We start from the raw sequence: 14,685 nt of genomic DNA on the forward strand, positions 1-14,685 counted from the left end.
TAGCCTCTATGTGAGGCTACCAAATATTACTATTCCTAGCCAAGGAGGTCTGAGAACTTCTAAGGTATTAACAGAGACCCATTTCATAGATTTCATAGACATTAGGGGTGGAAGGGACCTCAGAAGATCTTCAAGTCCAGGCCCCGCCCAAGGGGCAGAATGTCAGCTGGGATCATAGGATCCAAATTTCTCTTGAAGGCACTCAGTGTGGGTGCTTGAACCACCTCCGATGGCAGGCTATTCCAGACCTTGGGTGCTCAGACGATAAAGAAATTCTTCCTTATGTCCAGCCTGAAACAGGTCTTGCAGTAGTTTATAACCATTCAACCTTGTCATCCCTTGGGGCGCTTTGCTGAACAATTGTTTCCCCAGATCCTAGTGAACACCTCTGATAAACTGGTAGCCATCAGATCACCCCCGAGCCTGCGCTTTTCCAGGCTAAAGAGCCCCATAGTTCTCAGCCTGTTGTCATAAGGTCTGTTTTCCTGACCTCTGATCATGCACAGGGCTCTTCTCTGGACTCTCAAGCTTCTCCACATCCTTTTTGAATCGTGGAGCTCAAAACTGGACGCAGTGCTCCAGCTGCAGCCTCACCACGGCTGACTACAATGGGAGAAAGATGTCCCAGGATTTACTTAAGAAGTATCTATGGATGCAAGCCAGTGTTTTGCTCACTTTACTACCCACTGCATCACATTGAAGGCTCATGTTCATCTTGGGGGTCGTGACTGACCACAAGTCCTTTTCATCCGTAGCGCTAGCCAGCATAGCACTGCCGAGCCTATAAGGATGCTGCAGGTTTTTCCTCCCAAGTTGGAGAACCTTGCATTTTTCAGTGTTAAACATACCCTTCTTGCCCATTTCTGAATGGGCATGAAGACTAACCCACCATCTTCCTGAATTCCTTTGGGTACTTACTTCCTTTGGGGCAGAATAAGGAGTTAAAATGTGCTCACATCTATTCACACACCCTCAGTGCAATTACCTTTTACACAACATGTGAAAAAAACATGGAGAGTGTCCTTTGTCTACTGACGAATCCAGGAAACAGCATTTTGAAAGCCTTTGTCTCTTATACAGCTATTGCAATGTTTTGAGAAAGCTGTATTCATCTGAATTGCAAAACTGTATGCCTCTGGCAGTATCATCATTGCATATGTGTCTCCTTAACTTTAATTTCTGCCTTACTCTATCAGCTGTCAGTTTCCACCTCCAGACTGTAGCAAGGACATGGATGATTCACTTCAGAAAGCAGGAATACTAAGTGATTCTTGTGTGTGAAGTTTTGTATTTATAGGAAAGCCTATAAAAAAAAGTGCAAGTACAGTTGACCCACATATTCTTTCTGTGCGTCTTGAATGGAATGTACGTATTAGATACAAAATTTAAAGACAGTGGCACCTCCTACTTTTTTCAATTCAGCCTGAACAGCTCAATTTACTAGTGAACATGCGTCATAAATAGCATCATTGTGAAGAGAAGAAAATACACAAAGAAACAGCTTTGCTTTCCATTGTTAGAACAAGCAGCCCACGCATGCATCAGATTTTCTGCTCAGGGAACTAAAAGTCTAGAGTCTCTAGCAATGAGTAACATGGCCCTCCAATCAGCTTTATTGCTTCAAAAATAGTTTTACAGGCTAATATGGCAATCTAACAGGTTGTCTATCAAATCATAACAAATGCTACTTGTGACAAAGTACAGCTAAGCTTGCAAGAGCAGGTAAAAGCTGTTTTCAGAGCAGGTAAAAGTACAGCACTATGTTTACTGGAATTTTCCTTGGTAAAGCCAATAAATTACCTCTGATTAGGGCTTTCAAAGGGGCAGGAGAGAGTTGATTAAGATCAAGTACGTAACTTCCTTGTATTCTTTCAAAATCCAAGTTTTCAAGCTTAAAAATATGTGAAGGACAGATTGAAAGATAGATGTTTGACAGCTCTAAAGGAGTGATCAGGCACAACAGTTTTTGTTTTGTGAGCCAAAGGTATCAAAAAACTACTGAGGACAACATTTATTTTAAAAGTTAGCAAGTCAAGGCCTAAAATGAAGACATATATGCAATGAAATGTGGTATAACACATCCTAGAATATAACACAACTTGTTTTTGAAAGGAAGAGATGATGAAGATTTTTTACAGAGTTATGGCCGTACAGAGCAGAGGCAGGACCTAACCTTCAACCGACTTGCCCTCTTTCATATTTACCTAAAGCTGAAACCCTAGTTGTTGCTGAAGCCTGGTCTCTATGGGTGGATGTATGATTTTGAAAAAAGGTAAAGAGTCTCCAGAGCTGTGAAACAGAAGGTTAGCTTGATTAGTGGGACATCAAGACCATTAAAAAGGAGAGACAATTGTTCACACCTTCAGGACGAAGGAAAATGAACCATTAAGTCAATTGACTCCCTCAGCAACCTGAATAGAAAGGTCAGACCTGTTGCACTGTGGAATAAGAATCAAAGCAGGGTGCTTCTATCCCAGTCAGAAAAATCAGCTTCCTCACTTAAACCTACACACATCTGATTTTTTGGGGGAAAGGTATGTGCTGTATGTGAAAAATATGGTATTTGCATGATGGTTTATAGGGAGGTACTCCAAACAAATACCAAGCACATCTCTAGGTAAAAGCTAAAGGAGACGCCAGAGCCTACTGTTTCCTTCAATCAACCAACTGAATAGTTTCTTAAGACTTCCTAGTTTAGAGTCCACACATATACCAGTGTGCTCAGGTAACAGGACATAGTACCTATCAGCATGAACTGCAATGGCATTATGCAGAGCACTGCTTGGGAGTTCAGAACATGAAATGCTCTGTATTCCAGACACATTAAAGCACTGCATGGCAATTGTCTAAGAGTAGCATATATATAAGGCTTTATAAGATGCCATTGCCATGTTGGGATTTGATTGGGTTAGGATAACCCACATTCAGCACTATGGCATTAGAGGCTTAATGAGTAAATACCAAACGCAGCAATCTGAGATCTCATGAAGTCAAGGAATCGAGGCTCAAATTCACCAAGGTACTTACATGTGCTGAAGTTTAAGTAAGCATGTAAATCCTGTTGACTTCAGTGAGTCTTACTTACATGTTAATGTGGTTCTGAATAAGGCTATGTTCTCTGAGCCAGGACCTAAATCATCTAGAACACCAATATCCTACTCCTACAAGTACAGAGCCAGGACAACATAATCTTGTGACAGGTCGGTATACAGAGCTAATTAGACCCAATATAATTAACAAAGACACTAAACCTTTATCTAGCTGTAAAAAGATATTGACCAAGGAATTGAATGGAGTCTTCCCATCACAATCTAAAACCTTAGTTGATAAGTATCCAAAGTGTCAGAGGAATCCAGCTGCATCTCAATCTACCCTGATACAACCTTAATAAAGTCCTTAACAATACAAGTTTAAAGCAGTAGCTCTTGGCGGAGCTGTAATTGGCATGACAATTCATATCGTGCGGTATATCTTTGTTTCAATGGCCAGTACTAGCTGAAGGAAGTAGTGAATGCCTTGCATCAATGGGTCTCCACTGCTCGTTTGCAGTCACATATTACCAGCACCAAAATCATCAATGCATCAGCGCCAGGTCTGTCCACATCATCAACAAGCTGTGAATGAAACTATGAGATTTAACTAACTAATAAAATAAAAGGTCATTTGACATCTAAATTTTTACAGTTCATGTTTTCCAACTTTATTTCGACAACCTGAGGGCTAGAAACATGGCTGGTTTATTTTTTAAGATTCTCAGAGTCATGTGAATTCAGGAGTTTAGGATTTCCCAAGAACAACCAGAAATATGACAGATTGAAAACTGATACGCCCTGTAAAGGGGATGGTTCACACTGTTTCATACAGGGCATCTCCATTAGGGAAGGCAAATATTTGTTTTTTTCCATTTTGATACTACTCCCAACCAAACAGCAAAACAAGGTGAGAGCCCAGTTGACTTTGACAATGAAAAGGCTGAGAACAGCTTGTGCAGTTAGAGTTCTGTCAATGCGTGGCAAGGGCATGGATTTATCAGGCTCCCCCTACATGTTACATTTACGCCACAATTAACGTGTTAATCACAGCATAGATGGGAAAGGTTCTACACATGAATCTAACTTAAAGTGTCAATAAATAGGAAATGAGCCATGAAAATGTTCCACGACTAATGCAGACCATTTCTATGGCTGGTTTCTATAGTGCGTTAAAAATGTAACATATGGCCAGAGCCAACAATCAGTGAATTGTCTGCCCCACACTGCACAGGGGCTAGTTTGAGACCCTGGTGCAGTACAGATCGGGAGACAATAATCAGCTGATTGTTGGCCCCAACCTGGCACTCCTGGGTTCTCTCAGTACTTGTAAATAGAAAGAGCGAGATTAGGATCTGATCTCCGAATCGCTCCCCCTGCCATACACATTTGGCACAGCAGGAGACCCAACTGTTCGGATTGGGGATTGGATCATATCACACCTTCAACTAAATGCATGTACCAGGGATCTCATACTGCTCACCAAAGGAAACAACTCAGATGGCCAGGGTCTTAAGGATACAGAGAAATATTTAAAAACAGATTCCTGCCCCCTCGTAACGCATGAGAATCAAGGCCTATAAAGTGATTTGAATATATAGAACCAAAGGATTGGGAAGGGGGAAGAGAGGAAGGGTTGGGGGTGGGCAGGGAACAGAGAATTCCTTTTAACCAGGAACAAATGAATAAAAATACAAGTAAATAAAACAGTTTTCATTCTAAATAGCTAGAAAGCCATGTTCTCAGTGAGGCTGTAAATACTGGGGCAGAGCACTGGATGCGATGATCTTCTGAGGTCCCTTCCAGCCCTAATGTCTGTGAAATCTATGAATGACAATGAGCATTGCTGGTTCTACCAAAAACAGTCAGTAGCCTATGAAACTTTTGCCTTGAACACTCATGAATCTCACAGCATCTGTAGTGTATCAATCAGATCTACCCCTACTGAAGACAACAGCAGAATTCCCACTGACTTGCCTATGAACATAGAATGCATATTAATATAGCAAAAATTCCAGTATTTTTAAAAACTGGGGCCAGCTTTTCAATAATAGGTAGATATCTGAGGAGGCAGGTATGCACCTAGTGGAGTTTTCAAAGATGTCGAAGTGAATTAAACACCTAACTTCCCCCAAATATCAACAGGATTCAATGCCTCACTTGCTTTTGATAAACTCATTTAGCAACTTCTTACCTATTCAGGTGTTTAAAGACATTTGAATATCTTATGTTGGTGCCTGTAGTTAACATTTCTAAATCGAAATTTAGGTACTTAAATAAATGGTCTAAGACTGAAAATTGTTGAGTGCTCAGTAGATATGAATCAGACCATTTAACTAGGTGCCTATTTCTGTAAACTTTGGCTGTTTACAGTTAAAAAATAAATTCCTGAGACTTCACAACAATAGTACTAGAGCAGAAGGCTTTCTATGGAAAATTTCAAGCCATCATTTTCTCTTAAAACACAGTCCGTGACTGCTAAGCCAGGGGTTTTAAACAAACAGCCTAAAGGCCAGATATGGCCCTCAGAGCCCTACTATCCGGCCCCCCTGTACTGCTCCTGTGTCTCATAAGACCCAGCTGGGGCACAGCAAATGCCCACAGTGCAGGACTGATCCACGAGCTGCACCTGGCGCATGGATTCTCTCCCCCAGCATACCTGATCCAGTGGCTATTCCAGCCAATCTGGAACCTGAACTGCACTGTTCGCGGCACAGTCTGGCTGAAGCAGTAGCAACGCTGTAACATGGTGACCATCCTGGCTGGATCGCACCACATGCGGTGGTCAGCTATGGAACATGTGCCTCAAAGTGTCATACTGACCAATCTGGGACCTGCACTGCAGCTGGTGCCATGTGCTATTCACTCCTTTAGGTGCTGGGGTAGGCTGTGGTAGGCACTGTGAGGCACAGCCCAGCAGGGTGGCCAATGCATACAGGGCAGCTGCCAGTCTGCTGGACTACACTGCACGTGGTGCCCACTCCAGGATCCGCAGCACGGGTCCCAGGTCAGCTAGAGCAGCCGCAAGATTAGGTATGCTGGGGGAAGGGGAGGTGGAGGGGGTCTGTGGGCCTGATCCAGTCTGTGGACCAGCCCTGTGCCACTCACTTGGCTTGCCAGGCCAGATAAGTTTGACAATTCTGGGCTAAACAATTATCAAAAAAGTTTACACAAAACTGTTTTTTACAAGCACTACAATACAACTGAGTTATGGTGTTATCCCCCCCAAGACAAGACTAACAGCAAAATCAAGCACAAAAATGATATCAAGTAATGCATTGCAATGGGGTTTTGGTTGTTTTTTCTGCAGTTTGAGCCTGTCTAGGAAAAGGGTCTAAAACATTAGTTTATATGTTCTAGCTACTAATTACTGCTGCATTGTACAACTGTTTAAAGAATAAAAAGTATACACTTTATCTTATACACAATCTTGGAGCTAATTTTAATGATTTGAATTCAGATTGGTTTATTGTTTTTCTACATTAGTAAAATACAATATCTGATGCTAAGGAAAATGAATAAAAAAAAATCACTACAGGAACTGTAATTTATACAATACTATGATTAATAGTTTCAGATCTGTCACTTCACAAGGGGGTGCTGCAATTATTTCTCCTTTAAAATGAAAAAGTTTCTTTCAGCAACAGGAAGCAATTAAAAAAAATAAATCACATTCACCAAAACATTTTTGTTCCCATTATTTTTTTTCTTTCCATTTCCCAAAATTTCCAGTTACTTGTACTTTCACCAGTTCCCTGATATAAGCTATATTAGTCTCTCTGAAATTGTTTACACGTGAAGTTATAAAGTATTTGTAAAGTCTGTACAAGCCACGTATAGTGCTTCACTTTTCCCTACTATTTCTGAACATGGCCCAAGAGAGAGACTCAAGAAATAAGTAAGTGCATCTTTCCAGAGAGCTCTACAACTTAATGAAGCACTCCTTGGGTACCCAATATTCATGTACAATTGGCAACAGTAGCAAATGATCCCAAGTACTATGCAAGTTATGGATAATTGTCCCCTTAATTGTTCTAAGGAACACTACAACTCAGGCTCCACTTATATCTTGTTCAATGTAGTCTACAAATGCTCTTCCCTCCTAATGTCCCAGCACTTGATTTGTTTGCATCTAACTTTGTGCCTCAAACAATCCAAGTTTAACAACTAATTATTATTTTCTGCTGTTTCGGGCTACATTCATCCTATAATTGGATATAGTGAAACCCACTCCATCAACAGCACTGGGGATCTTTTGGGACCAATTTACTCTGCATATTAATCCTCTGGGGAGTCATTTAAATTGGCAGATTAAGCAGAGATGTTCCCTGAAATGAAGGTCTTTTTCCTCTCTCATACGATACCCAGATTTGAGCCTCCGAGTGAAGGTACTGTCACCCTAAAGTTTGCCATGTGACCTATTTCACAACAGACAACTTAAAAACCTGAAGAACATGACATTATTAGTAAAGGAAAAGAACCTCAAAGTTAGTCAAACTTTTCAAGGTGTCGTATATATCAAGCTTTATCACTGATAAGTACAAAGTTCAAGGTAAGTTCAGGGAACAGATTACTTATCTAATGGACGTGCTCCAATGTATTGTCACGCCTTTTAAGGCCAGCACCATGATAATGCTGTAGTACAAGCAGGTCCAAAGCACTCAGAAGATTACCAAGAACTGGATATTTTGGATACATATTGCTTCCCTTGCACTGGTGTCCAAAATAACGAGCACTTGAAGCACAAAAACACTCTTTTGACCGTTTTCATATGCAAGTCACTGTCAAGACCTTCAGTTTAGAAAATGGCAGCTCAGAGAATTTCTGATACACTGTAGACACTTTCTACATGTGCAATTAATTTGAAGCAAGAAAACCTCTGGTGCATATTGCATCGGAGTTTATTGCTCCCAGGTGCAGTATTTACACGTGCATCAGGGACCACAGCATGTTGAGCTGGGACAGAGCAGCCCAGGCTGGCAGGGGGCCGAGAGGATCACAGCCTGTAAGCTTGGCATTGTTCTGACTTAATTCACCATGCTTCAGAGGCTGGCTGGGGCACGAGGGGGTGCTCCAGCATGGGGCTAGCCAGCATGCCCCAGCCAGCCCCTTTAGCATCTATACCCGTGTTGCTGCACACTAAAACACTCTGTTACAAGTACTAACCTGAGGTGGAGTTTATTACCTTACTATGGCCACACATGCAGACACAGAGGGGTATTTACCGCAGAACTTATTAGGTAACTCTACAGTAAATGTCTTGTGTAGATGTGCTTTGTGTAGATTGGTAAGGAACGCGTTCATACATTACAACTCTAGGACTATACGAGGTAGTAGAGGCATAGCAGGTCATGCTGTTCTTCATACATCAATCAAAAACCACATACCTCCTTGGCCATGTCAGTGTATTTCTGCTTCTCCTTTGGGTCTAGAACAGCCCACCAATCTGCTAATATCTTGGTAGCACCACGATTGTCCAGACGGGGGTGTTCCTGTCGCACAAGGGAGCGATGGCGTTTGCAAAACAAGAGAAATGCATTCATTGGCCTGCGAGCTCGTTGCTCTGATGATTCATCGTCTTCTGTTTCATCAGCATCATGCTCCAGACCATCACCACCAAGAAGTTGGACCTGTTGGAACCAAAAAAAGAAATATTATAGACCAGTGTCAGTAAGAAATTGCTAAATGTTAATGATTATAATAGTGCAAGCTGCTCTCTCTCATGCACATGCACACCCCTACACACCCATCCATTTCAGAATAAAAAATATAGTAGATTCTATAATAAACCTGCTTGCCCCGGTGTGGATTTCTGTAAGTAACACGATAAAACCAACATTTTTTAACCTCTCTTGCCGGACTGGGGCTCAGACTAGCAGGTTCCCGAGATGAGAGCTGTTCCCTGCCACTTAGAGCTTAACTCCAGGACTTAAAAGCCAGAAAAACCTACTGTCTCAGTAGGGCAAAGAAGAAAGGACACATTTTTTTTTAAACAAGGCTTGTGCTATATAGTTTCTAACAAACAAAGTGCACTGCATCTAGAAGTGAACAGGCAGCAAATGTGAAGAAGCATCATTGTAGTTCCAAGAACTCTTTTCACTGAAGAGGTATGCTGCTGTATCATGCAGTCCAGTAACTAAAAATCTGCCTGAACCTTTTCAAGAGTGAACCCCTGCTGGAAAACATGGGCGTAATACAATCCTGAACTTGTGGACAAGCATGTCCCAGTAGCAAGACCCATGTCACAGAAGGCCAGCTACAAGCTGGCAGAATATTGTACACCATCTTTCAAGTGAAGGCACCATAGCCCGAGTCTGTTCTCCAGTGATTTCTCCCTATTTCAGCATCACTCCAACTTAGAAGCGTTTGTGTCTAGTCTTTGTTTGTTCCTAGTCTCGTTCCCTTCTCCCTGACTCTGGTCCTAACCTGTGGACCGGCACAGGAGCTTAGGGCGCATGGAGCTGGCTGCCTCCCTCCTGGGGCTTCCCCCCCCCAGTTTTAACCCCGTATCACTGCCAGCAGCAGAAGCTGCTCGGCCAGGCGGATGGATGAGGGTCCAAGCAGGGGCTGGTAGCTAACCCTTTGTGGCTCGGTAGTTGGAACCTCTGATTTAGGTGACAGAAACGTGAATGTTAGCTATCTACTGCCATTACAGCTGGAGATCAACAAGGTATAAAACTTGTGGGACTCCACAGGCTCTGGTTCTTGAGGAAGAGGAAAGCCAAAGTCTTTGAATGGTGCCAAAAGAAAATGGTTGCAAGCCCAGGAAGGGCCTCTGAAATCCCGCCCACATAAACCCAGAAGAGAGATATATTTTTGTGGACAAGTGTAGCAAAAAAGATTGCTGACAGAGCTCAGAAAGGTAGCCTAGCATCTCACTCAAACCCACCCCCTGAAGAAGATTTTCAACTAGCAATAATCGTGCCTTGGATTAACCTCATTGGCTACGATACTGCCACTGCGCAAAACTATAGATAACACTGAGCCTATAAAACTCTTGAAAAAGCACCATGAGAAATCAAGGCTATAAAACATACCACATGTAACTGAAAGACTGCCAGAAAGTTTGTTTCAGATTAAGTGTGAAAATGAGCTGTATAAAAAGATTTGAACAAAGCTAGAACACAACAAAGCACTGTTTCTCATATATCTTTGAGTGCAGAATATTTCTTCTTGCTGGCTATACTCACAGTCAAACAGGAGCTACAAAAATATAAACAAGGGAAGAATCTGACCCACTATTAACAAGGTCATCTTTTTCTATTACACTCTTCTTAATGAATGTTGACTTCTTATGGAGTACAAAAGCATAACTAATAGCTGAATCTGACTTTTAGAACACTGTCAGTTTCAGGGATGCCAGATCCTTTCATTTGCAGGTGCAACAATGAACAACTGAAGTTGAAATTATTTTAATTCTGTTGAGCTACCTTAAGGAAACCCTTTGGTATACTGCTAGCAATTTTAGCATAGATATTTAAATAATCCAGAATCAGCTTCCTTATCATACTATAAATCTTCTCCAGTTTTCTTGGGTTCCTCTCATCTTAATTAAAAAAAATAAAGCAAGCGTTAACCCAAAATATACATATCTTCAAACATGTTATATTTCTAGTGATGTATTTTAAAGAAAGAAAACCACTTTATCAAGCTATGCTCCTAATTCAATAATCCATATGAAGATCTTTACTGAAGTACGTCTCAACACAGCTGGAGCAACCAAGCTGTCTCCACTTTTGGAAGGGCTGAGTCTACCTTATCGATATCTTCTTCTTCCTCTTCCTCCTCCTCCTCTTCAGAAAAGTCAAGAATTTTCTTTGCAAGTAGTGGATGCCACTGAAGACACTTTCTCTTTGGTCGTTTCCCAGTCCCCTCTCCTTCTGCTGAATGCTCCTTATTCCTATTACTGCCTTTCATTACTGTGACCTGCCATGTAAAAATAGTCACAAAAGTCATATTACCTAGTTCACGAAGAACTACTAAACATAAGTGATCATCTTTCAAATGGCTGTTCAAATGAACACCCCCCTCCAAAAAAACCAAACAAAAAAGCTACAGATAAGGGTTGAATATATTGTTTTTAATTCAACACTGGGTGCTCACTGTGGGCATATCTTTTTTGTCTTAACGTTTCCTCCTAGCTCTCAGATAGAATACTGACATCCAAGACTAAGAATATGGAGTGATAACACTGGCCCAAACTAGCTTTTGAACATGCTCTCACCCAACCTACAGTATAAGGCACTCATGTTTCCCCAGCTAAGCAAGAGGGTCCAAGCTTCTCTCACACCTACATCCACTGCAGTAGTCCAACATTTTATTACAGAACAAGCCACGAAATCCCTCTTTTTTAGCACCAGAATATTGCTTCAGCCACTCATCCATTAATCATACACTTATATTAAGCAGTGTTGATGTTTAATCCTATGACACCATGAGATAGGATTTCCCCAATGCCATTAACAAGTGCACCAGGGAAATATGACTCCCAGCACCAAAGGGGTGAGTTATAGCATATGAATTTGAAGCAAAACAACAGGCAGCAATTAAGCTAAAGTTTCCAAAATGCTTGTCTGCAGGAAGATGCATACACAGAAAAAAAAATTCATACCGAAGGAATTGCGTACACACACAGAATACCAATAATACTGCGATGCTAGTTTTACAGATTGGCATTTCACATTTAGCAGCATCTTATATCTATCTTCTATTCAAAAATATATAAACCATTACAGGTTAGAATCCCATCTCTGATATCCAGGTGCGACTCACATACCTTGAAAGAGCCTACTGGGGACTAACTCTGGGGACTCAAGAATAGAGCTAGCAATGTTTGTCCCGAGTGCACATTGTGTAGTCAGAAAATAATTCCATTTACTATCAGGATTAACACAAAGACAGCAACTGGATAATAAACAAAAAAAGATTTTGGAAGTCTACCAGGCCTCTCTCACTTACAAAATAAACAATTAGAGTACCAATGAAATCAGCATTTTGCCAAAGATTTCAATGGGAAAACCATTCCACTATTAGAAAAGATATAATCATCATTTAAAAGGGCAAACAAATGACGTGTTTTAAGATTTTGCTTTTTGGTAAGGAGTTGCCATTTTATGAAGTTTTAAGTCTAAGCAACCTATAATGCCTGATACTACAGAGACAGATATATCCAGGTATTAGGACAGCAACTGATAAGCCAAATAATATGGACCAACTCAGCAGTCAGTCATCAACAACAGCCATCATTATTCAGACCAAACGGTGCTTTCCCCGCCATGAATTCCAGAAAGCAGAATATACACTGCTACCCCTTCATTAATCTGCAATACAGTAAAGATTGGGTTAATTGTGTACTGCCTGAGTTGCAGCCCAAACACTAACCCCTTTTTAAATGACATTTTGGCATGGTGGAGCTTTAAACTGCTACTCCAATTCTCAATTGGACCATGTGCCAAAGGGGACCAAAATCCACTTCTTACTTACTGGCTGCTCTGATTTACATTCATGTCAAGGCCCTGGGAAACAAGGAGCTATGACTTGGAACATTTTGGCACTAACAACATTTTCTGTTTGATTAAAAGGTGATTTTTCTTCTGGTAAGAGTTTAGGCAATATCCACTCTCTCATTCTGGAGTTATGGGAGGCAGCATTAAGATGAAAGCCGCTCGTCCCACATGTTCAAAACTTCATTGTTGAACTTGCAATCATAGACAACTGCTAGAAGTAGTTTAAAATTAGGTTTTTAAATAAACTTCACTGAAGGTGGAAAACAATTCAACTCTGGAGAAAGTTGCTTCATCAGTTTTAAAACTACAAACAGTAAATGTTCTCTCCTTCAGCATACAAAGACTCACTCACTTAAGGATGCTTGGTGATTTATGAACAGTTTGCTGTTTTGTTTGGCCATACTGCTTCTTTTATTTAATGCTAACTTAAACATTATTTTAGTGTAGTAAAGCAGAGTTTAATAGGGGACACAATCACCCTTTACAAGTACATTCATGGAGTGAACTGTGGGGAATTAGATTTTCAGCCTGAAGGACAATACTGATGCAAGTTCAAATGGCCACTAACTGGCTATGGGCAAATTTAGATTGGAAACTGGAAGAAGATATCTAATTATGAAGGGAGTGACAATTTGGAATAGCCTTCCAAGCAAAGTGCTGAAGGTAAAGAATAGGATTGCTTTCATATTCAACTAGATACATTTACTGACAGGATGGAATGATGGGAAAGGGACTTCTGGCTCAAAAATCACTGTGTGTGATATGTGGAATCATGTGCCTGTGCTCCCAGGCTGGAGTATACAGGTAGCTTAATTGTAGCGTGGAAGGTGTCACTGTGGTCTCACTTGGATAAGTTTGTTGCTTTTTCTATTGCTCAAATTATTCAACTGTAAAACAGGTATTATCAATTTTCCCTTATCTTCCTTTGGTATCTTTGTGAAGATTTGATTATAAATATTTAAGACGTGCTCTGTGATCTTCTTTTGGAAGGCATTACTAAAAATCTCATTACTATTTCAAGACATTATATTTAACTGGCAGCTTTTTGTTCCGTGAAGTTTTAACAGAGATTAAGACAAATCTTCACAGGATTTTAGTGATCCCACAGCATGTTTTGTAACTATTATACCTGAGAATATCCCAAAGCTACATGCTATAAAAAGGCAAGTGAAATCACAACCCAAATCTTAGCCACTTTTCAATGACAATCTTCATTTATGACTCTGCCTAGCTCACAAATCACACATTATATTTTCCCCGCACAAGCCAGACATTGAACACCCAGATGTTCTTTAAAACAAATTAACCCAATCTTTACTGTATTGCACTGTATTAATGAAGGGGTAGCAGTATATATTCTGCTTCCTGGAATTCAGTTATGTTAATGAGGCCCCCCTCCCCACCTTAATTGTGAAAAATTTTACCTTTACCTATGATGCAATAACTCATCTATTAAGAGTTTTTCAGTAAGGAGGCTCCATATAACAAGGGAAGAACAAATTTAGATATGTGATATCAAATAAATCAAAGCCTAGATATTATATAGACATGCCTGATAAGAAGCAAGATGCACTCTCTCTCCTCAAAGTTGGAGTGGCTCTCTCATAAGGCCTGCGACACTTAGGTATATGGGAGTTTTGACCATTAACCTCAGCAGAACAAAGTTAAGGCTACTATGGATGCCTATATACATGCAGCAAGGCATCTCCAAAATGCTGCAATTACAGCATGGTAATTACTGTGCTACCGCAGATTCCAGCGTCATGGGCATCAGCGTCTCTGCACTGAAAAATGGCAGCAGGGGTGCTTTAAAGTCTATTCAACAAGCTTTAACTAAAGGGTACCCGCTGCCTTTTTCAGTGCAGGGAAGCTAATACACATAATGTTCCAGGAGCTTTAATTAGAGCAGCTCCTGGAGTCACCCTAATTAAAGCACCCCTCCCAGAACACATGTATAAATGCCCTATAAGACCAGCTTTGGACCTTTCCTTTAAGGAAACAGCAGGGTGTGAAAAAACAAACCAAACCCTCAAGATGCCTGCTAAGCTATATTATTTACTATCACAACACTCACCTCCTTCCTATCAACATAAATGCTGAACCAAATCACAATGGGCATTTTCAAGCTAATCTGGATCACTACTGCAAAC

General features: G+C 40.8%; 1 protein-coding gene across 7 annotated transcripts in view; it reads right to left on the bottom strand.

Annotated features, from left to right (window-relative positions):
* BBX (BBX, HMG-box containing) overlaps window positions 1-14,685 on the bottom strand; it is a 182,074-nt gene that overhangs the window by 69,138 nt on the left and 98,251 nt on the right. For all 7 annotated transcript variants that reach the window (XM_019528624.1, XM_019528625.1, XM_019528626.1 and 4 more), the window contains 2 exons: window positions 10,785-10,955; window positions 8,417-8,659 (listed from right to left, as the gene is read on the bottom strand). In XM_019528624.1, coding sequence (XP_019384169.1) covers window positions 8,417-8,659; window positions 10,785-10,946 — 405 coding nt within the window. In that variant the 5' untranslated portion in view covers window positions 10,947-10,955. The remainder of the gene's footprint in view (window positions 1-8,416; window positions 8,660-10,784; window positions 10,956-14,685) is intronic.

The sequence above is a fragment of the Crocodylus porosus genome, unplaced genomic scaffold (genome assembly GCF_001723895.1).
Source record: "Crocodylus porosus isolate Cpor-Errol unplaced genomic scaffold, CroPor_comp1, whole genome shotgun sequence".
NCBI lineage: Eukaryota > Metazoa > Chordata > Crocodylia > Crocodylidae > Crocodylus > Crocodylus porosus.